The 27,027-nt window shown below is 58.0% G+C and overlaps 1 protein-coding gene across 4 annotated transcripts; it reads right to left on the bottom strand.

Moving 5' to 3' along the window:
• Nucleotides 1–216: 216 nt before the first annotated feature.
• SCAMP4 (secretory carrier membrane protein 4) lies at nt 217–26,109 on the bottom strand. Of its 4 annotated transcripts, none has more exons than XM_068156357.1 (8): nt 26,059–26,109; nt 22,817–22,887; nt 21,539–21,594; nt 16,839–16,967; nt 12,605–12,761; nt 6,531–6,632; nt 5,633–5,750; nt 217–4,930 (listed from the first exon to the last, which is right to left on the bottom strand). In XM_068156357.1, exons 3-8 carry the CDS (start codon nt 21,543–21,545, stop codon nt 4,754–4,756), a joined length of 690 nt encoding a protein of 229 aa, XP_068012458.1. In that variant the 5' UTR covers nt 21,546–21,594; nt 22,817–22,887; nt 26,059–26,109; the 3' UTR covers nt 217–4,753. The 4 variants fall into 4 exon arrangements, with proteins under 4 accessions (XP_068012458.1, XP_068012459.1, XP_068012460.1 ...); XM_068156358.1 differs by having other exon boundaries at nt 22,817–22,884; nt 26,059–26,101; XM_068156359.1 differs by lacking the exon at nt 26,059–26,109 and adding an exon at nt 25,117–25,538.
• Nucleotides 26,110–27,027: the final 918 nt, after the last annotated feature.

The raw sequence follows: 27,027 nt of genomic DNA on the forward strand, positions 1-27,027 counted from the left end.
GTGAGCTTCATCCTGCTGGTGCAGAGGGGAAAATTGCCCCTGCAGCACCCACTGGCAGAGCCAACCCTCCCCCTCCCCCCCCGCCTTTCCTTCTTGCACTATGCCACCTCCCCACACCACTGGGAGAGCTGATGTCATGCACTTGGGGAACACTCAGGGTGTTCAGATGTTTAGCCCAAGGACTGAAGGCACCATCTGGCGCAGGAGAGGGGCAAAGCAAATCATCTGCCTTTTATTTGAAGGGCAAATCTCCAGCGCTGAGGAGGCAGCACGCCAGGGGTGGGCTGCAGAGACCTGCACAGCCCCAGAACCAGCTCCAGAACCAGCTCCAGGGAGTGAGCCAGGAAAGCCAGGGAATTTCTGTTGGGAAAGCCATCCAGCTATGAACCCTGCCCTTCGCCCGTGGGCAGGAGTTAATGAGGGATAATTAGCAGCAGACAACACAACTGAAGCACTCCCAATGACAAACAGAACGAGCTGCTCAGCGGTGGGAGGATGAAACCTTCCTGCCCTGAAACCTTCCTGGTCAGGGCCTGGGAAAGCCAAGTGACAAAAACACATCAAGAAGCAGACAAAGCAAAGCCTCCTGGTGGGTGCACCACGATGAGAGGACCCTGAAGCTTTTGGGGAGCTCCTTAGGGGCACGGTGCTGAGTTTGGCTGCACAACCACCCATTGCCCCCACACTTTGGGCTTGTCCCTGTTGCCCTGTCTGCCTCCCGAGTCCAGGCTTTTGCAGAGGGAGTGTGGCAGAGGTGAACGAGTCACAGCTCCAGGCGCCAAGCACCTGCCCAAGCAGCAGCTGGACCAAGAGCATAAAGCTGTGGTTTGTGCTCAGACTTTGAGGATGGGGAGGAAGAACTTCAGCAAAAGGCATTTACAGAGGATCCCAGCGTGGGGAGGGCTGGAAGGGACCTCTGGGGATCATCCAGTCCAAACCCCTGCTCCAGCAGGGCACCCACAGCAGCCTGCCCAGGGGCACAATGGCCAGGGGGGTTTGGAAGCTCCCCAGAGAAGGAGACTCCACAACCTCTCTGGGCAGCCTGCTCCACACCAAACAACTTTCTCCTCCTGTTCAGATGGAACCTCCTGGGTTCCAGTTTGTGCCCCTTGTGCTGTCCCTGGGCACCACTGAACAGAGTCTGGCCCCAGCCTCTTGCCCCCCACAACTCCTTTAGCTTTTGCTGAGCATTGCTCAGCTCCCCTCTGGGGCTGCTCTGCTCCAGGCTCTCAGCCCCAGGGCTCTCAGCCTTTGCTTCTCACAGAGCTGCTCCAGGCCCCTCAGCACCTTCAGAGCCTCTCTGCTCTGTCTCTGCCAGTCTTTGCTGGACTCTCTCCAGTAGCTCCTTATCTCTCAAACTGGGGTGCCCAGAACTGGCCCCAGGACTCCACATGGGCACAAACTTGCCCATCAGAAGCTGCATCTGAACATGAGGAGGAACTTCTGTGACTGAAGGGTGGTGGAGGCCTGGAGCAGGCTGCCCAGGGAGGTGTTGGGAGTCTCCATCTCTGGAGACATTCCAAACCCACCTGGACGTGTTCCTGTGTGACCTTCTCTAGGTGCCCCTGCCCTGGCAGGAGGGTTGGACTGGATGCTCTCCAGAGCTTCCTTCCCACCCAACCATTCTGTGATCTTTTTCCTGCTACTGGCAGACCTGCAGGAGCAGGAAGCACAGAAGGCCACTCCTGTGCTGCTTTCCCAGCCCGGGTGAGGAGCTTCATCCCACATTGTGCTGTTCTTCTAAAGACAAAACAACCTGCGGTGGGAGACTGTGGAGGGGAAAACAGAGACATCTCCATTTCCCTCTGCCAGGGAGCTCTGGTTACCTAGGAACAGACACACTTCTCTGCAGAGGCCCAGTTCTTCTCATCGAGCACAGGATGAGCATTTATTGTCTTGTGATCAGGAGAGGAGGAAAAAAAAACCAACCCAACCCCAACCCAACCCGACAGAAACCCACAAATAAACCCCCCCCAGAGCTCCACCGGCGACACCTCCACGCCAGGGGAAGGGCAAAGCAGCCCCGGGGGGCCGGGGCCAGGTTAATGGTGTTAAACAAAGCCTTTGGAAGCTAAAATGTAAACATTTAAAAACATACAGGAGGAGCCCAAACCGTGAGGCAAACAACAACAGCAGCCCAGAAGTTGCTGGCGCTGTGTTGAGTCAACTTCCTGGAACGGTGACATGGAAGGGGGATGAGAGATGGCAGAGCCCAGCTGGAGAGGTTCGGTGAGCTCTGGGCATCAGTTTGGAGGCTGGCTCCAAGCCTTTAGGTGGGCAAGCTCCTAAACACTCCCCCCTCCTCTCCTTGCCTCAAGCACTTCCAACGTGACTGAAGGTGGAGGCTTCAAAAGTGCCCCCTCAGGATTAGCCAAGGGGGAAAAGGACAACCCCGGAGAGAAGCAGGACGTGGAGTACCCCAGCAGTGCTTCTCCCCTCGGTTCCCTTGGCACCTCCAACCTGACAGGCGAAGAAAGGACCAAACCAGTTGCTTTTGGAAGGTTTTGGCAAGAGGCTGAGGCTGGGGAAGGGGCAGGGCTGGGGAGGGGGGGAGCACGGTGCAGGGGTGCCCCACGGGCTCTGCCTTCCCAGCCCTGCTCCCCACCTGGCTCCCCGCAGCGCAGTCGCAGTTCCAGGCAGTTAACCCCCGGGCAGTTCCTGTCACTCTCTGCTGGCCAGTGACAAAGAACACTCCAAATGACACTTGACACAAGACAAAGGCACCTAAAAGCTTGACAACAGCGGTCAGGTTGTGTTCTGTTAAGAAGGCTTCAAGCGTTTTGTACTTACAAGCACATTGCACAGTCACTACTCAACCCCCGGTGCTGGGAGCAGCTCAGCACCCCCGGAGCCAGCAGAAGGCCTCAGTGCTGCCTGTGAGCACTCTGCCCTCTGATCCCTCTTCGTTTGGGCCCTAACAAAGCTGCCTTGCAGGCTCCAGGTGGTGTTTCCAGTACGACACAGGAGGAGTTGGAGCAAAGGGGATGTCCTACAGGGGCGGTGGGGGCCGAAGGGTTCTCCTTCCCCGGCCAGTATTTGATTAGATAAGGCACATGTAGAGACAAAAGATCACTTGCACATCAGTCCCACCTAGCTAGGACAACCTCCCTGGCCCTCTCCAGCAGCCAGTTTGGGTTTTCCAGTTACTCAGGGTGAATTTGGAGTGACTCCACTTACACCAGAACACCTCTGGGATCCCATCCCAGTTCTGGTGCCCAACCCTTCCCAGGTTTCCAGAGAGGGTCACTGAAGCCAAAACTCTCAGAGCTGAAGGCTTTGAACACTCCCTCCCTAGAAAACCACTGGGAACTGCTCTCCCAGCTGACAGGCTGGAAAAGCTTCCCAGCAGGCTTCTGGGGAAGAAGAAGAACCTGTGCTGCCTGGAGGGCTGTGGGACAGAGGGGAAGGGGATGGCTCAGGCCACACAAGTCCTGGGGTGCAGAACAGAGATGAACAATGAGATGGATGCCAGCTCCTGGGGAAAACAAAACCTCCCAGCAGCTTCATCCCCTCCTGAGCTGACTCTTGGAGCAAGGCAGGAGTCTCTCTCCCTGCTCAGATGTGGGAAGAGAGTGCTGCTGGTTACACAGAGCAGGTCTGCACAGCAAACACCACTGAGGAGGACTAACAAGAAGATTCTCTTGGTCTGCCAGACCCCACCACGTTTGGGTCTCAACCACACCAGGAGAAGGCAGGACTAAAACTAATCACTGTGAGAGAAATGTTCCCAAACCACTCTGGGGCCCAGCACTGAGCTCAACAGTTACCTTGATGGCCCAGAGAAGTGTCCCACCAGGGCAAGGTGTCCCCCACAGGGCCCTTCTTGGGTCAGCACAAAACCTGGATGCCACAGGAGCGGAGTGGAGGTGGCACAGAGACCTTGTGCTGCCTACCTGTGACGGGGAGGACGTCGCCCAGGGAGCCAGGTCCAAAGCCCAGAAGTCAGCCAGCTTCCCAGCAGGTTCCTGGGGGCTTTGACTCAGGCTTTTAGCAAGCAATCATGGAGCAGATGAGCTGAATCTGCACCTCTGAAGCACACAGATCCAGCTACAACTTTTGGCAGCAGGGAAAGCAAAGTGTCTGGTGGCAGCAGAGTCCTGGCCAGGCTCGGGAGGACTCTTGAGGACTTCACAGCTGAGCGCCACTCACCCACAACAAGCACCCAAAGGGATTCTTCAGCAGGGAGCAGGGGAGGCTGAGGCTGTAGAGTTCACAGACATCTTTGCTAGTACCAGGTAACTGCAGTGCTGCTTTTCCCTTGGAGTCACCAAGTCCAGATCCTTCACCCAGGAGAGCAAAGCCCAGGGGCTCCCAGCGCTCGCTGGGCGCCTGCGGCCTGAGAGGCCAAAGCTCAGCAGGGAGGCAGGGGAAGGAGCAGTCCTGGTGGTGGGCACCACCACGGGGTGGGGTAGGGGGGAAGAGAAACCTTCTTCAGGTGTGATTCCCCTGGAGGAAGGGCAGGGAATGGTTGGTTCCTCAGGCAAACACTGGCAACAAAAAGCAAAGGAAAACCTTGTGGGGCAGGCCGTGCAGAGCTCCGGAGCTGGCGAGGGCTTGGCGAGGGCTGGCAGCACTTCTGCAGTGAGGAGGAGACACAAGACCAAGCCACAGGCCCCAAGGTGGGGCTGGCTTGGGGGGCAGGGGGAATGCCAAATGATCTTTTCAAATGACAATAATAAAGAGATCCAAAACCAAAAAAAACCCCAAGAAGAAACCAGAGAAGAGCATCCAGGCAGTTTGCAGCTGTGGCTGCTTAAGGCCATTGGTTTCCCGGGGGATAGTTGGGCACTGTGGGGTACTCTGGCAGGCTGTTCCCAGAAAAATTGCTGTACTGAGCCTCCCTGCTGGGGGGGTTCCTCCATGTGCCACTGTTCCACTCATCCTGAGCTTTCTGAAAGCTTCCACCACCCCCTCGGTAGATTTTGTGTACCTAAGGGAGGGGAGAGAGAAGAGAAGGAAAGTCAGCACCAGGCATCCTCAGCTGAGGAGAGCTCCAGGCCCTCAGGGGCTCTGCTGGGGTTGTTCCTCTCTCTCTAAGGAGCTGCACTTCCAAGGAAGAACAGCACTGAACACACTGGGATGGGAGCACTGGAGAGAAGGGAGCTGCAGCTGGAGGACAGAGGGACCTTAGAGCTGCATGCCAGTACCTGAAGGGAGCCCACAGGAAGGCTGCAGAGGAGCTTTTCCTGAGGGTGTCTAGAGATAGGACAAGGGGGAAGGGCCTAAAGCTGAAGGGCCTAAAGCTGAAGGGTCTAAAGCTGAGGGAGAGCAGGGTTAGACTGCAGCTGAGGAAGAAGTTCTTCAGTACAAAGGTGGTGAAAGGAACAGGCTGCCCAGGAGGGCTGTGGCTGCTGCCTCCCTGGAGGTGTTCAAGGCCAGGCTGGATGAGGCCCTGAGCAAGCTGGGCTGGTGGGAGGTGTCCCTGCCCATGGCAGGGGCTTGGGACTGGATGGTCTTTGAGGTCCCTTCCAACCCAACCCATTCTATGTTCCTATGATTCTATGGCAAGGAACATCACCACGTGAAGGGGTGACAACATCCAGCCCCATGTCTTGTGCTACCTGGATCTGCCCTCTAGATACTCTTGAGACACCCCCAGCTGAGGACAGGGAAGACAGCTGAAGCAACCTACCCTTATAATGCAGATCAGCATTGCCACTGCTGACAGTGTGAACATGATGGCAGGGAACAGCATGAACACAGCAGCTGCAACGTTGGAGCTGAAGAAGCCAATGGCTGCCAACCACCCACTGGAGACACAGAGAGAGAAACAACATCATCAGAGCTCTCTTCTTAAGAGAGAGTGACCCTCGCTGCAAGGAGGACACTGAGGGGCTGGAACAGGTCCAGAGGAGGGCAACCAAGCTGGGGAAGGGTCTGGAGAACAGGGCTGGGGAGGAGCAGCTGAGGGAGCTGGGGGTGGTTAGTGTGGACAAGAGGAGGCTGAGGGAGACCTCATTGCTCTCTACAGCTCCTGAGAGGAGGCTGCAGGCAGGTGGGGGCTGGGCTCTGCTCCTTAGGATCTGGTGACAGGAGAGGTAATGTCCTGAAGTTGTGCCAGGGGAGGGCTAGGTTGGAGATGAGGAACAATTTCTTTGCTGCTAGAGTGCTCAGGGCTTGGCACAGGCTGCCCAGGGAGGTGGTGGAGTCCCCAGCCCTGGAGGTGTTCCAGAACCCTGTGGCTGTGGCACTTGGAGCCATGGTTTGGTGCCCATGGTGGGGTTGGGTTGAAGGTTGGACTGGATGCTCCCAGAGGGCTTTTCCAACCCAAACAGTTCCATTAACCTTGACACTGGGTGGTGAAATGGTAAAAAGCAGTGGGCCTTGCAGGAAGGTGCTGCACAGACCAAGCAGGTGAAGCAGACTTCTGCCAAGAGAGGAACTCTTGCAACAACCAAACAGTGCACTCTGTAATTACAGCCCAAACAGAGAGCTGCCTCCACTCCACCCAGCACAGGCTCCCACCAGTTTCTCAGAAGTTGCCAGAAGCAGCCCTTGGGGAGCTGCATGCTCAGCTGCCAGGCTCTTACCAAGCTCCCCAGCCAGAGAAGCCAATGGTCTGCAGGACTGTGAGGAGGAACTGGGCTCCAAAGATGAAGAAAAAGGCCATGAAATTAAAGGAGCTGTCTGACCTGGAAAGGAAGAGAGGCAGTTAGGGGAGGACCAACACCCCACATTGCTTCACACCCTTGTTTGACCCCACCAGAGATTCACAGAATGGGTTGGGTTGGAAGGGACCTGAAAGCTCATCCAGCTCCAAGCCCCTGCCATGGGCAGGGACACCTCCCACCAGCCCAGGCTGCTCAGGGCCTCATCCAGCCTGGCCTTGAGCACCTCCAGGCAAGAGGCATTCACAAACCTCCCTGGGCAGCCTGTGCCAGTCTCTCCCCACCCTCACTCTCAACAATTTCTTCCTCATCTCCACTCTCAATCTCTCCTCTCCCAGCTCAAAGCCATTGTTCCTCATCCTGGCACTCCCAGCCCCTGTCACAAGTCCCTCCCCAGCTCTCCTGGAGCCCTTCAGGTACTGGAAGCCTGCTCTGAGGTCTCCCTGGAGCCTTCTCTTCCTCCAGGCTCAACAGCCTCAGCTCTCCCAGCCTGTCCCCCCAGGGGAGGTTCTTCAGCCCCCATGCACAAACCCTCTCAGAAGAGACCCCTCTGGAGCTCTGTGCTTTGAAGGTTTCTCCTCTCTCCCTGGCAGCCAAGGCACAGATCCATGAATCACCAGTACCTGACCCCTCCCAAGGAGCCTGGCTCCTGCAACTCTCTCCCAGGGAGCCTGCCTTGATGCTGACACACGAGCAGAGCAGCCTCCTGCAGCCCAGAGAGAGCCTGAAGCATTCCCCTGCCCCAGCAGCTGCAGACAGCTCAGCCTGAGCCCTGAGAGCTGGCACAGGGCAACCTGAGCAGCAGCAGCAGGCTGAGGCTGCCATGTGCCAGAAGCAATCATGGAGCATGAGAACTGCAGCTGGGGCTGTCTCTGTGGCTCCTCAGCATCCTGCCCATGGGTAATGAGGCAGCACTGGGACATGATGGAAGGAGACACCAGAGGAGCAGGTGCAGGAGCTGCCTTTCACAGCTTTGAGGGCTCCACATCTCCAGGCTGGGGAGGCTGAGAGGGCCCTGAACATGAGAGGGCACAGAGAGCATGAACATGGTCCCAAACCAGGAGACCTGACCATGGTCTCTCTGTCATGGGTGCCCTGGAGCACTGCTCTGTCTGGCCCAGGTTCTGTTCAGTTCAGCTTTGGGTCTCTCACTGCAAGGAGGACAATGAGAGGCTGGAGTAGGTCCAGAGAAGGGCAACAAAGCTGGGGAAGGGTCTGGAGAAGAGAGCTGGGGAGGGGCAGCTGAGGGGGCTGGGGGTGGTTAGTGTGGAGAAGAGGAGGCTGAGGGAGACCTCATTGCTCTCTGCAGCTCCCTGAGAGGAGGCTGGAGCCAGGTGGGGGTTGGGCTCTGCTCAAGAAGACAAGAGACAGGACAAGAGGCAACGGCCTCAAGTTGTGCCAGGGGAGGTCCAGGTTGGGGAAGAGGGAAAATGGCTTCCCAGGAAGGGTTCTGAGGCACTGGCACAGGCTGAGCAGGGAGGTGGTGGAGTCCCCATCCCTGGAGGTGCTCCAGAACCCTGTGGCCATGGCACCTGTGGCCATGGTGGGGTTGGGTTGGTGAGGAACTGGATGATCTCAGAGGGCTTTTCCAACCCCAACAATTCCACGTGGTGCTGAGGGCCATGGTTTGGTAGCAGTGGCTTAGCAGCAGGGCCTGGACTGGGAGCTCTAGGTAGGACTTGATGAGCTCAGAAGTCTCTTCCAACCTCAACACTTCTATGATTGCACTATTCCAAGCCTTGGCTCTGCCACAGAGCTGCAGCAGAACATCTTCATCCCATGAAAGCAGCTCTGCCATGGAGTCAGCCCTTTGTTGTTAGCCCAGGCACATCTGGAACCCCCCAAACAGCCAGTTTGTATGAGGTGAAGGATGCCAGCAGTGACAGGGCCTCAAAGAGACCATGGTGGCACTGAAAGGGTTGTCAAGCCCTGGAATAGGCTGTCCAGGCCAGTGCTGGAATCATCATCCCTGGAAGGATTTAAAAGCTCTGGAGAGGTGCTGAAGGACACTGATGCAGTGTGAGGTGTCCCTGCTCATGGCAGGGGGGCTGGAACTGGCTGATCCTTGAGGTCCCTTCCAACCCTGACACTTCTGTGGTTCTGTGACATGGTTTAGGGGCAGTGTTGGGGCAGTGGTTGAACCTAATCCTCTGAGAGGGCTTTTCCAGCCTGAAGCAATTCTGGGATTCTCTGATTTACAGCTTCACAAAACCTACTTCAGCTGCTCAGGAGGCAGCCTGGAGCAAGGGGGAGGATGCAAAAGAGCTGAGGTCATTCCCAGTTCCTGCACAGACCCTGGAAGCATTCAACTGTTTATCATTGGAATTGTCATCCCCTGATGCTTAACAAGGAGATGAGGGAGGCAGGAGCCCAGCCTCTGGAGAGCTTGATGCTGTGGAGCTCAGCTAGCCTGAGACAAGCAGAAAGGCCTCCAGGCAGAGCCCTGCCACTGATCCCTGTGCTGGGACAGTCAGCCTCTGCCTCTCCCAAGAAGGCCACAGAGATGCTGTGAAATGATGAGGAAGAAGTTGTTGAGAGTGAGGGAGGGGAGAGCCTGGCACAGGCTGCCCAGGGAGGCTGTGGCTGTCCCCTCCCTGGAGGTGTGCAAGGCCAGGCTGGATGGGACCTTACATACCCAGGGCTGCTGAGAGGTGTCCCTGCCCATGGCAGGGGCTTGGGACTGGATGAGCTTTGAGGACCCTTCCAACCCAACCCATTCTCTGAATCCATGAAAGGTATTTGGCATCCCCATGATCCCACCCTTCAAATGTCACCCCAGAGCACAGCAAGGTGAAGGAAATCCTTCCAGCATGGGCTGCTCAGGGCCTCCCACAATCCAATTAGCCAGGATTAGGCTGGAAGCTGAGCCCTCAAACAGACTCTTTCCAACTCCAACCTGCAAGGGCTGGAGGAGTCTTCATTTGAGAGGATCTGTGGGAATTAGTGAGGATCCCCAGAAAAGGTGACTTCTGATCCAGCTTCCTGGACAGGATGGCATCCAGAGGCACCTGGACAAGCTGCAGAGGTGGCCCTAGGTGAACCTCATGAAGTTCAACAAGAGCAAGTGCAGGGTCCTGGGCCAAAACAAACCTCACTATCAACACAGGCCAGGGGAGGAGGTCACAGAAAGCAGCCCTGAGGAAAGGGACTTGGGGGTGCTGGTGGGGGAGGAGCTGGCCAGGAGCAGGCAGGGTGAGACTGCAGCACAGGAGGCCAAGGGCAGCCTGGACTCCGTCCAAAGCAGCACTGCCAGCAGAGCCAGAGGGGATTCTGCCACTTTGCTCTGCTGAGACCTCACCTGCAGGGCTGTGTGCAGGGCTGGAGCCCTCACTATAGGAAGGACCTGGAGCTGATGGAGAGGGTCCAGGGGAGGGACACAAAAATGCTCAGGGGGCTGGAGCAGCACTGCTGTGAGGACAGGCTGAGGGAGCTGGGGGTGTTCAGCCTGGAGAGGAGAAGGCTCCAGGGAGAGCTAACAGCAGCCTGCCAGTACCTGAAGGGGCTACAGGAAGGATGGAGAGAGACTGCTTGCAAAGGCCTGCAGGGACAGCACCAGGGGCAATGGCTTCAAAGCAGAGCAGAGCAGATTGAGATTGGATGTGAGGAACAAGTTCTGCACCAGGAGGCTGCTGGAACACTGCACCAGGCTGCCCAGGGAGGTGGTTGATATTCCAGGTGAGGCTGGACAGGGCTCTGGGCAACCTGGTCTAGCTGGGGATGTCCCTGCTGAGTGCAGCAGGGCTGTAACTGGCTGAGCTTTGGAGGCCCCTTCTGGCCTGGTCCATTCTGTGATTCCTGGAGCAGCCCTGGAGCAGCCCTGGCCTGGCCCCAGAGCTCTGCAGCTGGCTCAGCTTGGAGGCAGAGCTGTGACGAAGCTGTGACGGAAGCCTGCTGGCAGAGAGCAGGCCAGGGCCCAAGGGTTGCCTCTTCCCAGAAGCAGCAGAACAAGAGGCTCTGACCTCACTGCCCTGGCTCCTGACCAGCTGCCATCCCACAGTGCTGCCCCACTGGCAGGGGTTTTCCAGGCTCTCCCTCAGCTGATGGCAAAGGCAGTGAGTGATCCCTGTGGCCCTGCCAGGCTGACCCCCGGGCCTGGGCTTTTTATAACTGGTGATGTCCTTGGAGAGTAAGCTCAGGGACCTCTCAGTGTTCAGCTGCACAAACACACAACCAACACCACAGAAATAATTGGAAACACTCCTTGAGGAGCCCAGGGGAGGTCAGCAGGGAGGAGTAATTCCTCCCAGCCTGGAAACAGCTCTTTGAAGTGAGTTCCAGCCAGGCTTAGGGCTTCTCAAGCAGGGATGAGGACAAAACCCCAGCCCCAGAGGGCAAGAGTTCAGAGCTGATATTTTCCTGTCTTTTAGAACTTTCTGATCAGAGAATCACAGAACAAAGGGTTTGGAAGGGACCTCTGGAGAGTATCAACTCCCCTGCCATGGGCAGGGACCCCTCCCACCAGCATAGGTTGCTCAAGGCCTCATCCAGCCTGGCCTTGAGCACCCCCAGGCAGGAGGCAGCCACAGCCTCCCTGGGCAGCCTGTGCCAGGCTCTCCCCACCCTCACTCTCAACAATTTCTTCCTCATCTCCACTCTCAGTCTCTCCTCTCCCAGCTCAAAGCCATTGTTCCTCACCCTGGCACTCCCAGCCCTTGTCACCAGTCCCTCCCCAGCTCTCCTGGAGCCCTTCAGGTCCTGGCAGGCTGCTCTGAGGTCTCCCTGGGAGCCTTCTCTTGGCTCAACAGCCTCAACTCTCCCATCCTGTCCCCACAGGGGAGGTTCTCCAGCTCCCTGATCATCTTTGTGGCCTCCTCTGGATCCTCTCCAGCAGCTCCAAGTCCCTCTTGAGACCTTAGAGATCTTCTCCAACCAAAACAATTCTAATCATCAAAATCCTGAGGATTTTGGTGATGGGGAAGCAGGAAAAGCTTCAACTTCACCATCCACAGCCCTGAGTGGTGTGTGTGGGGTCTGCTGGTACCCTGCAGCGTGACACTGGGCAGGGGGTCTCCCCTCCCTGCCTCTGGAGGACCCTCACACAGCTCTGACAAGCTTCATGCACTGAATCCAGCCTGGTGATCACAGCCAGCAGGAGCAAATGCAAATGATTATTAATTAAAGTGGAAAAAAAAGCCCTCAGATGGCTCTAAATATTTGTGGAGTTTCAGAAGCACTTGCTCCAGGGAGCTGCTTTTATCTCTAAAGCAAAGCAGCTGAGCTCTGGAGAATCCAGAGACAGAAAGAAGAGCTCTCAAAAACTAATAACCTAATGGTCCTCCATCAAAAGCAGCCTCAGTGAGGCTTCACCAAGCCAGCCTCTGAGTGGCAGACTGCTGGGAGGCTGCTGCTAGCTCCAGAGAGTTAAGGAAGAGATGAATTTCACCCTCATGGAAGCAGCAAACAACTCACTGCTGCTCACCTCTGATCCTAAGCAGGTGAGAAGGCTCCAGGGAGACCTCAGAGCAGCCCTCCAGGACCTAAAGGGGCTCCAGGAGAGCTGGGGAGGGACTTTGGACAGGGGCTGGGAGTGCCAGGATGAGTGAGAATGGCCTTGAGCTGGGAGAGGGGAGAGTGAGAGTGGAGATGAGGAAGAAACTGTTGAGAGTGAGGGTGGGGAGAGCCTGGCACAGGCTGCCCAGGGAGGTTTGTGGCTGCCTCCTGCCTGGAGGTGCTCAAGGCCAGGCTGGATGTGGCCCTGAGCAGCCTGTGCTGGTGGGATGTGTCCCTGCCCATGGCAGGGGGTGGAACTGGATGAGCTTTCAGGTCCCTTCCAAACCCATTCTGTGCTTCTCTGGTGAGCCTCAGTCCTGCACCCAGCATTTAGGAACAGCCACACTCTGCTTCACCTCAGACATAACCAAGACTTTCAGACCTCAAGATCTTCATCCCAGAGAGAGCTCCAGAGGAGCAGTAGCAACCCAGCCCCCTCTCCACCACCCCATTCCCCCCTCACCCCCTGAGGAGGACACAGAAGCTCCTCCAGGGCTGGTGCTCACCGGAAGGCTTTGTAGGCAGGGCGGAACCAGCAGACGTAGCCACAGGGACTGAAGAGGATGAGCCAGAGGATGGCCAAGCCAAAGTTGACTCCACTGCCTCCTCCAATCCACCAGGCCAGGCAGGCAATGATGTTCACCACCAGAGTGATGCAGTAAACTGCAAGAGAGCAGAGGACAGAGGGCCCTGCAGTGCCACATCTCCAGGCAGGGAGGAAGCCAGCAGCCAGGGGCAGCGACGGGAAGGGTCCACACTCCAATCCTGCAGCAACCATGCAGGCTGCTGCCAGCCCCAGGAGCTGGCACACCCACTCCCAGAGGGAATGCAGTGACAGGGGGATGAGGAAACTCTTTTGGGACCTGCCAAAGGGTGGGAAGCTGGGTAGCAAATGCTGTGACCAGCAGCAGGTTCAGGCCAGCAGGATCCGGAGTTAGGAGCAGGGTCCAGCTCCCACTGGGAGCAAATGGGGAGAGGGGAGGAGGGGAAACACTGCCCTGCACCCAGGCTCAGCAGCACTTTGGTCTCTGTGCTCACTGAGGCTGCCTCAGGAGCTCCCCCCAGATCAGCACAGCCCTTGTGGGCTCTGCCTCTGCTTCCCTGGGCCTCGGAGGAAGCCAGGAGGGAGCCTCAGGGGCTTGTAAGTGCTGCTGTGAGTGAGGGGATGAGCAAACTCCAGTCAGGCTGAGAACACAGGGCCACAGGGACAGCTCCAAGGCCTCTTCATATTCCTGCTCCTGCCACTTGGATGAAAAGAACAGATGACAACAGCCCCTGGAGCACACCAGTGCTGTGCTAAGGAGATGTGAGTGAACTGCTGCTGCTCCTCCCTTTCCCACCACCAAGCAGAGCTGCACAGCTCCCAGCTCTGCAGCCTGAGCTCAGTCCCCGTGCCAGGGGCTCCCCACTTTCCTCCATGGGCTCCCCTCAATAATCCAGGGACTCCCTGCATCCCCCCCCAGGCTCAGCCCAAACTTTTTGGAGGGCTGGAAGCCCTCTGCTGGGAGGCTCCAGGCTGGGAGAGTTGGGCTTGGGCAGCCTGGAGTGGAGAAGGCTCCAGGGAGAACTTCTGGTGGCCTTGCAGTGCTTGAAGGGCTGAGCACAAAGCTGGGGACAGACTTTGGAGCAGGGCCTGTTGGGACAGGCCAAGGGGGGATGGTTTGGAACTAAAAGAGGGAGACTGAGAGTGGAGAGAAGGCAGAAATGATTGACCCTGAGAGTGGGGAGAGCCTGGCCCAGGAGGTTCCATCTGAGCAGGAGGAGAAAGTTGCTTGGTGTGAGGGTGCTGGAGGCCTGGAGCAGGCTGCCCAGAGAGGTTGTGTGGAGAGCTTCCAACCCCCCCTGGGCACTGTGCTGCTGGTCAGGCTGCTGTGGGTGCCCCTGCACCCCCTCCAGAGGTCCTTTCCAACTCCTCCATGCTGGAGGTCGATTCCTTGCTCTTATATCTTAATACTGGGGGGAAAGAATTGTCAGTAATTGCATCTCCTTCACACAGAGTCATTCAGGTTGGAGAATGTCCTTGAGCCCATCAGAGCCCAACCATTAACCCTGCCCTCCCAACTCCACACTCCTGGAGCATTCCTCTTAGCTGTGCTTCCCCAAACTTTGCTTTCCAGCTATCATTTATTGCCCCAAAGTTACTTTGACTAAGAACAACCTTGGAGCCAGGAGCACCTGGGATGTCTGAAGGACCTTCTGCTCATCCCTGCAGTGGATCACAGGATGTGAGGGGTTGGAAGGGAGCTCCAGAGATCACAGAATCATCAATAAGGTTGGAAAAGACCTCAAAGATCATCAAGTCCAACCTATCACCCAACACCATCTGATCAACTCAACCATGGCTCCAAGTGCCACATCCAAGCCATTTTTGAACACCTCCAGGGACAAGGCCTCCACCACCTCCCTGGGCAGCACATCCCAGTGGCCAATTCTGGGAAGAACTTTCTCCTCACCTCCAGCCTGAACTTCCCCTGGCACAGCTTGAGACTGTGTCCTCTTGTTCTGCTGCTGCTTGCCTGGGAGAGGAGACCAACCCCCACCTGGCTACAACCTCCCTTCAGGTAGTGGTAGACAGCAAGAAGGTCTCCCCAGGTCCAACCCCCTGCCAGAGCAGGAGCAGGGAATCCAGCACAGGTCTCACAGGAGCACATCCAGATGGGGCTGGCAGGTCTCCAGAGGAGTTTGCTCTGCAGGCAGGCAGGCAGGAGGCTGTTCTCCAGCAGTGGGAGCTCTGGTACAGGCTTCCCCAGACCACCTCCCACCTCCAGCAGCCGCTGACATCTCATTACGGTAACGAGCAGCCAACCCTCCGGCAGCGACTTGGGGCTGCTGTTTTTAACAGCAGCCTCTCCTTGCTCCCAGCCTTCCCTCCCCGTGGGGGGCTGCCTGCATTTCAGCCCCAGCCCTCCAGGAGAGCCCAGCAGAAAGCTGCAGCTGGAGAGCTGAAGCTCAGGCTGGTGCCTCCAGGCCTTCCTCAGGGGCCATGCTCTGGGACCAGGGGCCCAAAGTGGCTGGCACCTTTCCAGCCAGCCACTAGCTAAGCTTGAGGGAGGCTTTGTCTGGGGGGAGAGGCAGAGACAAAGGTGGCTTTGGAGCCCCCAAACGTGGCAGCAGTTGGGCTGAAGGGACAAGCAGTTTCTTCAGGCAAGAGAATTACAGAGCTCATTTCAGCAGCTCTAAATAAGGCAGGGACAATGGAGCCATAGATGAGGCCATTCTTGCTGCACACAAACCTCCCTCAGACACACAGCCCATGCATCTGGACCCCCAAACCAGGCCACCCAACGCAGAGCTGGCAGAAGAGCAGCTTTCCTTCAGTGGGGAGGGTAAAAAAGGGATGAGGAACATTGGGTGGGGAGGGGAAGGGAAGGAAAATAAATATAAGCAAGGCAAAAAAGATTTTCATCTCCCAGGGCATGCCCTGGCACTGCACTGAGCAGCCCTGTCCAAAGGGCAGCTCTCAGGCCTGCCTTTGGAGGGGGTTAAGGCACACAACACAAGGCCAGAGCCAGCAGATCTGCTCCTTCACAGCAATTCTGGTGTCCCCAGCAGGAGGAGGACACAGAGCTCCTGGAGGCAGTCCAGAGGAAGCCACAAAGATGATCCCAGGGCTGGAGGAGCCCTGCAGGGAGCACAGGCTGAGGGAGCTGGGGGTGTGCAGCCTGGAGAGGAGAAAGCTCCAGGGGGACCTCAGAGCTGCCTGCCAGGATCCCTGCAGGAAGGCTCCAGAGGGATGTTCCTGAGGGTGTCTGGAGAAGCTGAGGCAGAGCAGGGTTAGGCTGGAGCTGAGGAAGAAGTTCCCCAGTGTGAGGGAGGTGAGACTCTGGCACAGGCTGCCCAGGGAGGCTGTGGATGTCCCCTCCCTGGAGGTGCTCAAGGCCAGGCTGGATGAGGCCCTGAGCAAGCTGTGCTGGTGGGAGGTGTCCCTGCCCATGGCAGGGGGGGTTGGAACTGGCTGAGCTTTAAGGTCCTTTCCAACCCAGCCCACTCTGTGAGTTCCTTTGGGTGCCTAGGATCCTCCTTGCATCCTGTTTTGGGTGAGTTGGGAGCACAGCATCACTTGCCATTAACACAGGTGCCAGGTGTGGTTTGCTTGGGTCCTCCTCAAACCTCCTCCTGGCTTTTTCCATCACTGCTGCTCTCTCCTTTCCCCAGCAGCAGCTCTGTGCTGATGATTCAAGGCAAGACAGCTCTAACATTGGCTCCCAAAGTTGTATTACAGGATTCTAAGAGGATTTGTTCTCTCATCAACTGATGTGAGGAGGAAGTTCTTCCCCATGAGAGTGGTGAAGCCCTGGAATGGGTTTTCCAGGGAGGTGCTTGGGGCCCTGTCCCTGGAGGTGTTTCAGCCCAGGCTGGATGAGGCTCTGGCCAGGCTGATCTAGTGTGGGGTGTCCCTGCCCATGGCAGGGAGGTTGGAACTAGATGATCCTTGTGGTCCCTTCCAACCCTGACTGATTCTATGATGCTATGAATTGCACTCACAGAATCCCAGGCTGGTGAGGAGGGCTTGGAAGGGACCTCTGGAGCTCACCCAGTCCAACCCCCCCACCCCTGCTCCAGCAGGGCACCCACAGCAGCTTTGCCCAGGAGCACAAGGGCCAGGGGGGTGGGCTGGAAGCTCTCCAGTGAAGGAGACTCCACAGTTGGCCACAACTTTAAAGCACACAAGGCAGTGAAATGTCCAAGCTTCTCCCACCCCCACCCATTGCCCCAGCACAAGGTTGTGACTCCACTTACAGATCCAGACATGGTAGATTCTCTTCACCAGAGCCTGGTAATCGATGGGGATCTCATCAGCAAAGTTCTGGTAGAAGCAGGGCTTCAGAGGGATGAACTTGGGCAGGGGGGGGAAGTTGTTCACCTTTTCTGCAACACAGAACACAGAGATCCCTTGAATGCAGAGCCACCCTCACCTGGCTCTGAGCGAGCTGGGGGTCTGAATTCAGCCTGGAGAAGGCTCCAGGGAGACCTCAGAGCAGCCTGCCAGGACCTGAAGGGGCTCCAGGAGAGCTGGGGAGGGACCTGGGACAAGGGCTGGGAGTGCCAGGAGGAGGAACAATGGCTTTGAGCTGGGAGAGGGGAGACTGAGACTGGAGATGAGGAAGAAGTTGTTGAGAGTGAGGGTGGGGAGAGCCTGGCACAGGTTGCCCAGGGAGGCTGTGGCTGCCTCCTGCCTGGGGGTGTTCAAGGCCAGGCTGGATGAGGCCTTGAGCAGCCTGGGCTGGTGGGAGGTGTCCCTGCCCATGCAGGGCAGAGGTTGAGAATGGTTGGACTGGGGTCACAGAACAGTTTGGGGTGGAAGGGACCCACTACACACTGGATGATCTTTAAGGTCCCTTCCACCCCAAACTGTTCTATGACCCCAGCCCAACCATTCTCAACTCTAGCAAGGCTGGTCCTAACCCATGGGCCTCAGCACCACATCTCTGTGTGTTTTAAACCTCTCCAGGGCTGGGGATTCAGCCACCTCCCTGGGCAGCCTGTGCCAGTCCTTGAGAGCCCTTCCAGTGAAGAGATTTCTTCTGATGTCCAACCCAAACCTCCCCTGGTGCAATTCCCCTTGCCTTGCTCCTGGGGAGCAGAGCCCTACCCCCACCTCCCTCCAAGCTCCTTTCAGAGAGCTGTAGAGAGCAATGAGGCCTCCCCTCAGCCTCCTTTTCTCCAGACTAAACATCCCCAAGGCCTTCAAGTTAAGCCCCAGGAGGGAGAAAAAAAACCCCAAGCCCCAAGCCAGCCACTTTGCTCTCAGCTACAACAAACCAGCACAGGCTGACCAAAGGCACCTGGTGATGGCAGCCACCTGGGGAGGACCTCTCTGCTTTCCCATCAGGTCATTAAAGCCTTAAATCCTCTGCATGTCAGCTGCTGACAGCTTGCAGCCAGGCAGGGTGGCTCTGGCTGTGCCTGGGAGCTCTGGGATGTGCCTCTGGAGCTCTCTGGGAAGGTTTGCTCCTGTCTTCCAGTGCTGATCAGAGCTGGATCCCAGGGCACTCTCACTGATTTTCCTCCAGGCTGCTTCAGGCTCAGTAAACAGAATTAAAAACAACCCCAGGAAGAGAGGAAGAATGTCCTGGGAAAGCCTCCAAATGGCAGAGGGGAGGAGAGGAAGTGTCAGAGAGAGGACTCTCAGCACAAGAGTTGCTCTCCTCCTGCCATTATCTCCTTGGGAGAAGAGATCTTACAGCAGCAGCCTCCCAGTTCAGCTGCAGGCTGATGGGGAAGAGGCTGAAGCTGTAAGTCATAGAATGGTTTGGGGGGGAAGGGAACACCAAAGGTTCAACCCCCCTGCACTCAGCAGGGACCTCCAAAGGGCCTGCACCCAGCAGGGACCACCAAAGGCTCTGCAGCCAGCAGGCACCACCAAAGGCTCTGCAGCCAGCAGGCACCACCAAAGGCTCTGCAGCCAGCAGGCACCACCAAAGGCTCTGCACCCAGCAGGCACCACCAAAGGCTCTGCAGCCAGCAGGCACCACCAAAGGCTCTGCAGCCAGCAGGCACCACCAAAGGTTCAACCCTCCTGCACCCAGCAGGGACATCCTCCTCTGGAGCAGGTTGCCCAGGGCCCTGTCCAGCCTCACCTGGAATATCAACCACCTCCCTGGGCAGCCTGGTGCAGTGTTCCAGCAGCCTCCTGGTACAGAACTTGTTCCTCACATCCCATCTGAATCTGCTGTGCTCTAATCCCAAACCATTGCCTCTCATCCTGCCCCTGCAGGCCGTTGGGAACAGTCCCTCTGCAGCCTTCTTGCAGCCCTCTTCAGGTACTGGGAGGCTGCTCTGAGGTCTCCCTGGAGCCTTCTCTTCTCTAGGCTGAACAGCTCCAGTCATGCCTTGGCAGAGCTCCCTCCATGCAGATCTCCAGGCAGAAAGCAGGGGGAGGCTGAGAGCCACTGTGACTGCCTCAGACCTGCCCATGGAAGGAGCCTGCAGGCACCAGCACAGCTCCACTTCTCCTCACTAAACCAAACAGCAGCCTCTCCTCACCCACAGAGGGCTCCAGGGGGACCTTGGATCTCCCTTCCAGTGCCTGAAGGGATCCTGCAGGAAGGCTGCAGAGGGACTCTTCCTAAGGGCATCCAGGCCAAGGGGGAATGGTTTGAAGCTGAAGCAGAGCAGGGTCAGCCTGGAGCTGAGGAAGTTCTTCAACACAAGGGTGGGGAGACTCTGGCACAGGCTGCACAGGGAGGCTGTGGCTGCCTCCTGCCTGGAGGTGCTCAAGGCCAGGCTGGATGAGGCCTTGAGCAGCTGAGTCTAGCTGAGAGGTTTCCCCTGCCCATAGCAGAGAGGTTGGAACTGGATGATCTCTGAGGTCTCTTCCAACCTGAGCCATTCCCTGACGAGAGGAAATGGCCTCAGGCTGCACCAGGGGAGGTTCAGGTGGGACATGGGAAGAAACTTCTTCACTGAAAGGGTTCTCAAACACTGGGACAGTGGAATCCTCATCCCTGGAGGTGTTCAAGGCCAGGCTGGGTGAGGGCTTGAGCAAGCTGTGCTGGTAGGAGGTGTCCCTGCCCATGGCAGGGAGCTTGGAGCAGATGATCTCTGGGGTCCCTCCCAACCCACACCTTTCCATGCCTAATTCAGGTGGCCTCTGCAGCTGGTATCAGTTACTGGTTAACACCTTCTGCTGACCCCCCCTCCCCAGGGCTGCTGTCTCAGGGCTGCTTCCAAAGTCCAGAGGAATTTGGCCTTCACAGAAGTGATTTTTGGTTTGTTATAAACTCTGGGAGGGCTTTCTGGGCAGCCAGCAGCTTGGAAAGCCACAGCAGTGCTGGGTCAAAGGAAAGGGAGGAGGCAAGACAGCTCTCTAGGGAAGCCAAGGGGCCCAAGGTTAGCTGTCCCCAGTCAAAGCAGATTCTCTGGGGAAGCAGGGAGGGGGCTGAGGCTCCATCCCTGGGGATGTCCCAGGTGAGGCTCCACCAGGCTCTGAGCAACCTGCTCCAGTGGAGGATGTCCCTGCTGAGTGCAGGGAGGGTTGGGCTGGATGACCTTTGGAGCTCCCTTCCAACCCAACCCATTCCATGACTCCATCAGGAAAGCTTTGTTCCATTCCTCTTCAAGCTGGCTCCTCTCCTTCTGCTCTCCTCCCTTTTCTCTCTCCTACCCTAGAAGCTCTGCTGCCATCTTCCAGTGCACAGAGTCCTCAAATTTGGGGGGTGGGGAGGCAAACCCCACTGTCCTGCTGGGCACCAGCTGCTGCTGTGCCACTTGTGGGGCTCACAGAACTCTCCCAACCCTTCCAGGGGGGTTTGCTAGGTACACAAAGGGCAGAAGGATTCCTCTGTGCTGCTGCCCAGCTGCAGGCAGCCAGATGAGCACCTTCCCTCCCAGGGAGACCTTGGGAGCTTTCAACTCTTCTGGGTGGTTTCCAAGAGCAGACAAAAGACAGCAGCTGAAAACATTGCCTCTCATGCCTGGCTGCTCCCACAGCAGGGCCAGGATCAACAGGTTGGATCAGCCAGCAGAGGCCTTGCCTGCAAAGCCCAAGCTACTCTGTCAATGAACAGCAGCTGGGGGGAAGTCTCTGACTTTCTTATCTTATCTTCAAAAGCTTGGCAGGAATTGTGTTGCTAATTTCACTCCAGTGCAGCTCTCCCCTGAAGAGAGGCAGTGGAAGCCCTCTGCTGGGAGGCTCCAGGCTGAGAGAGCTGGGCTTGGGCAGCCTGCAGAGGAGAAGGCTCCAGGGAGACCTTCTGGTGGCCTTGCAGTGCTTCAAGGGCTGAGCAGAAAGCTGGGGACAGAGTTTGGAGCAGGGCCTGTGGGGACAGGACAAGGGGGGATGGTTTGGAGCTGCAAGAGGGAGCTTGAGAGTGGAGAGAAGGCAGAAATGATTGACCCTGAGAGTGGGGAGAGCCTGGCCCAGGCTGCCCAGGGAGGTGAGAGATGGTTGGAACCACTGCAGGTCAGGCTGTTTGGGGCTGTGAGCAACCTCCTCTGGTTGGGGATGTCCCTGCTGGCTGCAGGGGCTTGGACTGGATGAGCTTTGAAGGTCCCTTCCAATCCAAACCATTCTGTGAGTCCATGAAACTTCAGATGTGGAGATGTCACCAGGACAGCAGGAACACTGTGGGAAGCTCTTTAGCCTCTGTCAGGCAGGAATTCCTCTGCTGGACCTTTCTGCGGGATTCCCTCCTCATTAAACTTGCAGACAAGTCTCACCTGAGCCTTTGTCACTGCAACAGCCACCTCAGCTGAGAGACCTGACCCAGGGTGGGCACAGGGTAAGGGTGAATATGAACAAGGCAAGGAAAAAGAAGTAGCTGAAGAGCTCCAGGGGTCATGAAGAGCTCCAGGGGTCATGAAGAGCTCCAGGGGTCATGAAGAGCTCAGGAAGGGACTCAAGTTGCAGCCCTGACATTTGATTTCCAGTGTGTTGTGATGGCTGTAAGTCTCTGAAGCCACCTTCCCTGCACTGCCAGGTCTGGAGAGGCCCTTACCTGCCATTGCTCCTGTGAGGGTTCCCTGGGGAAGGTTCAGGCAGACAGCAGCAGATCTGTGGGAGAAAGAAAAATATCAGTACAGGGCAAGGGGTGATGGGTTGGAGCTGAAAGGAGATTCAGAGTGGAGAGAAGGGAGAAATGTTTGACCCTGAGGGTGGGGAGAGCCTGTCCCAGGCTGGCCAGAGAGCTGGGAGCTGCCCCCTGCCTGGCACCATTGCAGATCAGGTTGTGTGGGGCTGTGAGCAACCTGCTCTGGTTGGGGATGTCCCTGGGGGCTGCAGAGGGTTGGACTGAGTGAGCTTTAAGTTCCCTTCTCACCCAAACAAGTCTGGGATCCTGTGATTCTGGAAAGCAGGTGCAGAGAGCCTGGTGTGGAAAGGATCCCAGCCCCACTGCTGCTTCCCAAGCACCAGCTGCAGGAGAGCTGAAATAAAACTGCTTGAAACAAAGGAAAGTTCTGAGCAGCACACAAGGAGGTCAGGGTTGGGATGCTCTGGGCTGCCCAGAACAAGGAGGCAAGGAACCCTTCCCACAGAGCCAGGGAGCTGCTGGAGAGAGGCCAGGGGAGGCTGCAGAGCTGCTGAGGGGCCTGGAGCAGCTCTGGGAGGAGCAAAGGCTGAGAGCCCTGGGGCTGAGAGCCTGCAGAAGAGCAGCCCCAGAGGGGAGCTGAGCAATGCTCAGCAAGAGCTAAAGGAGCTGTGGGGGGCAAGAGGCTGGGGCTGGGCTCTTGTCAGGCTGCCCAGAGAGGCTGGAGCTGCCCCATGCCTGGCACCAGTGCAGGTCAGGTTGTGTGGGGCTCTGGGCAGCCTGCTCTGGCTGGGGATGTCCCTGGGGGCTGCAGGGGCTTGGGCTGGATGACTTTTAAAGGTCCCTTCCCACCCAGCCCAGTCCGTGACTCTATGACTCTGTGTCACTAACCAGCACCCAAAGAGCCTCCTGGAACTGGAGCCTCTCAGGGCAGAGGCTGCCACACTGCCAGCCTGGGTTCCCCCTGCACACTGCTGCTCTCCAGCTGCCCAGAGCAAGCTCACTGCCACCTTCCAGACAGGCTCAGGATTTCTCCTGCCTCCCAGGAAGCTCCACCCTGAGGCATCTCATTCAGCACAAGCCCTCTTTGAAGGCCTGGCTCATCCAGCAGCAAACAAACCTGCTCTTGGAGGCAGCTGGCAAAGGCTGAGGCTGCAGGGAGCTGCCCCAGGCCCCCTGCAGGGACAGGCAGCGTGGGGGGAACCCTGCAAAGCACAAACAGGGCAAGAAAAAGCTGTCTGAACTCACCAGGTTCAATGCCTCATTTAGGTGCTGAGATGATTCCTTGGCTCCTGTGCCTCTGTGGAGCCTCCCAGCTGCTGCAACAAACCAACAATGGCTGTTAGCTGGGAAGGGAGCTGCTGGCAAAAGAGAATCAGCTGGGACACAACACCCCAAATCCTTCAGTGTTTGAATAGCTCTGCACAGCTCTTCCTGACCCCAGACTCCTGCCCCCTGCTGCCACCCCTCGGGGGGGGCATCCCTCTGGAAGAATCAAACCCTGCAGAGTTTATACTCAGCCAGCTTGCTGATTGTGGCAGAGCCAGGCCAGCCCCAGGGAGGGCTCTGCTCAGCCTGGCTTCTGCCCCTCCTTCCCAGGGAGAAAACCACCCTGTGCTGCAAGCTCCAGCAGGGAAAGAGAACAACAGAATGGGCTGAGCTTGGAAGGGACCTTAAAGGCCATCCAGCTCCAACCCCCTGCATGGGCAGGGACACCTCCCACCAGCACAGCTTGCTCATCCTCATCCAGCCTGGCCTTGAGCACCCCCAGGCAGAAGGCAGCCACAGCCTCCCTGGGCAGCCTGTGCCAGGCTCTCCCCAGCCTCACTCTCAACAATTTCTTCCTCATCTCCACTCTCACTCTCCCCTCTCCCAGATCAAAGCCACTGTGCCTCCTCCTGGCACTCCCAGCCCTTGTCACAAGTCCCTCCCCAGCTCTCCTGGAGCCTCTTCAGGGTATCTAAGGTCTCCCTGGAGCCTTCACTTCTCCAGGCTGAACAGCCCCAACTCTCCCAACCTGTCCCCACAGCAGAGACTCTCCAGCCCTCTGATCATCTCTGTGCCTCCTCTGGACCCTCTGGTGGCCTTGCAGTGCTTAAAGAGGCTGAGCAGAAAGCTAGGGACAGACTTTGGAGCAGGGTCTGTTGGGACAGGCCAAGGGGGGATGGTTTGGAGCTGCAAGAGGACACCTCCCACCAGCCCAGGCTGCTCAAGGCCTCATCCAGCCTGGCCTTGAGCACCTCCAGGGAGGAGGCAGCCACAGCCTCCCTGGGCAGCCTGTGCCAGTCTCACCACCCTCACACTGAAGAACTTCCTCAGCTCCAGTCTCACCCTGCTCTGCCTCAGCTTCAGACCATTCCCCCTTGGCCTGTCTCCAGACACCCTCAGGAAAAATCCCTCTGCAGACCTTCCTGTAGGATCCCTTCAGGTCCTGGCAGGCAGCTCTGAGGTCCCTGGATGTGCTCAAATACACCTCCCTGCTGAGGGCTGTCTCCAAGGACCAGGCTCTTGGAGCCACTGCATGCTGCCAGCCAGCAGCCACTGTGGAGGAGCAAATGGCCTAAAAGGGCACCCTGCAGGGGTCTGGAGATGTGGGTTTGAAACCACCAGGCTCAGGAAGGAATCAACACAACCTCCAGAGCTCCTGAGGCAGGCAAAGTGCCTCTCCAGCTGTGTTTCAAAAGGCAGCAGTGAATCTGTGCTGCTTCTAAGAGGGGGGGTAAAGAAAGCTGGGTTTGAGTCTCACTTAGACACCAAACTCTCCTCAGGAACTTCCCAGGGAGCCCAAGGCAGCAGAGCTCACCCAGGCAGGCACCAAACTGCTCAACTCAGCTTTATGAGCCCAGACTTTGTCTAGCTGACACAGGCAGGATTTGGTGGCATTACCTCTCCCTGCTGGCAGCCCTCGTGGAGCAGGACACTGCCCTTCCAGCCACAGCAGCACCAGGCTTGCAGGGCTTCCATGTAGATAAGGCAACAAAAACAGCTCCCCCCCCCCCACCCCACCCAAAGAAGTCATTCCAGAAGCCACCCAGCACAAGCAGTGAGAATGGGGGAATTGTTCACGGGAGCACTGCTGCAGAGAGAGGGCACAAGGAGCAAGAAAGCTGGCACAGGCTGCCTCCTCCCACCTCTGTCCAGCACACAGCTCCAAGCCACCAGAGCCTCCTGGGGACTCCTGGCTGCAGAGAGCAGTTTGCTGTCCCCTCTGCCCCCATCCTGCAGCTGGTGAGAAAGCACAACCACCACCTCTTCCAACCCCTGACCACTCTGACAGCAAGGAAATCCTTCCTGCTCTCCAACCTAACCCTTCCCTGGCACAATCTCAGGCCATTTCCTCTCCTTCCATCACCGGATCTTAGGAAGAAGAGCCCAACCCCCACCTCCCTGCAGCCTCCTCTCAGGGAGTTGCAGAGAGCAATGAGGTCTCCCTCAGCCTCCTCTCCTCCACACTAACCACCCCCAGCTCCCTCAGCTGCTTCTCCCCAGCCCTGCTCTCCAGACCCTTCCCCAGATTTGTTGCCCTTCGAAATGTCTCCATCAGCTACCTGTTTAACGTCTAACTCCCTGCTCTCCTCATTGCAAGGTCAGATAAGAGTTTCTTGAGGTAGGTGATGCTCACAAAAAGCCCCAAAACCACACCAGAGCGAGGGAAATAAACCTCCAGCGTCCCTGCGCTGTGCCCACCGCGGGCGGGAGGTGGAAGCGCTGGAACCAAACTACGCACATCCAAAAGCTTCACGCTGGCTGCGGACAGCCCCTGGAGCCCCACTGACACCATTTCCCCAGCGAGAGCCGTGCGACTGCTCTGTGCTCGCCCTGCCCCGAGCACAGCGGCCTCAGCTCTGCGGTCCGCAGGCAGCCCCCGAGGCACCGACCCCGGCAGAAAGCTGAGCGGAGGCGAATCCCCGAGCACCCCTCGGGGAGAGGACGGAGGGCTGGGCGCAGCCCCATGCAGCCGCTGTGCTCCTCGGCGGTACGCCCCCGCCCCCCCCCGCCCACATCCGCTGCCCCCGAATAGCTGCCCCCGAATAGCTGCTCCCGAATAGCTGCCCCCGAATAGCTGCTCCCGAATAGCTGCTCCCGAATAGCTGCTCCCGCCGGGGCTGACCCCAATCCCCGCCCCGCCAGGGCTGGCCCCGATTCTCCACTCACGGCCACCCCCCGGCGCTGTCCCCAATCCCGAACCAAGCCCCGGCTCTCCGCTGCCCCCCTACTGCCCTCGCCGCTGCCCCCAGGGCTATGCCCGTTACCCCTTCTCTGCTGTCCGGGCATTCTTGCCGCCCCACCGCCAGCCCCGGGCGAGCCCCGTTACACCCCGAGGCTGCGGCAGCCCTGTCACCCCGCGCCGCATCCCACCGCCCGGGGCGGCCCCGCTGCACTGCCAGCCCCCGCGTCTCCGCCGCGCTTCCTCTCGCCCCCGAGCCTCTCCCCCATCCCTCCGCCGGGGCTGTCCCCATCCCGTCCCGGCCCGGTCGCTCCGCACTCACCGTGCCCACCGCGAGGCGCAGCAGCCGGTGCCCGCTCCCAGCCCGCCGCGGTGCACGTCGGGAAGCGGAGTCCGCGCAATGGCGGCGGCCGCGGCGCTGCCCGCGCTGGGAACCACAACTCCCAGCGTGCACCGCAGCACGGCCCACGCGAGGCACGTGAGGGGCACCCGATGCGGGGCGGGGCTGAGGGGAGGGGGAGCGGCTATGGCGGCCGGGAGGGACAGATGGGAGCGGGAGCGGGTTGGCTTGGAGCCATGGAACGGGGGGAAAAGAGCTCCCAGGTCATCGAGTCCAACCGTTACCTCAGCACTGCCATGGATACGCTAAACCATGTCCCTCAGTGCCACATCTGCACAGCTCTGAAACCCCTCCAGGGATGGGGACTCCACCACCGCACAGCTTTGAAACCCCTCCAGGGATGGGGACTCCACCACCGCACAGCTTTGAAACCCCTCCAGGGATGGGGACTCCACCACTGCACAGCTCTGAAACCCCTCCAGGGATGGGGACTCCACCACAGCCCTGGGCAGGCTGGGCCAGGCCTGGACAAGTCTCAAGGGGAAGTAATTCTTCCTTACGTCCAACCTGAACCTCCTCTGAGGCAACTGGAGGCCATTTCCACTTGTCCTATCACTTGTAACTTGGGAGCAGACACCAACAGCAGGGCAGACGACAGGGAGCCAGCAAGGCCAAAGGGCTCCTGTGCTGCGTTAAGGAGAGCTTGGCCTGCTGGTGGGCTCCCTGGTCTGGGTGACCCTGCTTCAGCAGCAAGTTTGGACTGGATCATCTCCAGAGGTCCCTTTGAACTTGCAGGATCTTTTGACCCCCACCTGGCTCCATCCTGCTTTCAGGGAGTTGCAGAAAGCGAGATGTTGTCCCTTCAGCCTCCCTCTCTCCAGGCTAAACCTCCTTTCTCCCTCTTTTTCTTCTTCATGTATTGTGGTGGCTTGGCTCTGGGCAGAACTCTTA

The sequence above is a fragment of the Melanerpes formicivorus genome, unplaced genomic scaffold (assembly GCF_026170545.1).
Source record: "Melanerpes formicivorus ecotype bairdi unplaced genomic scaffold, bMelFor1.0.p_v2 SCAF_34, whole genome shotgun sequence".
NCBI lineage: Eukaryota > Metazoa > Chordata > Aves > Piciformes > Picidae > Melanerpes > Melanerpes formicivorus.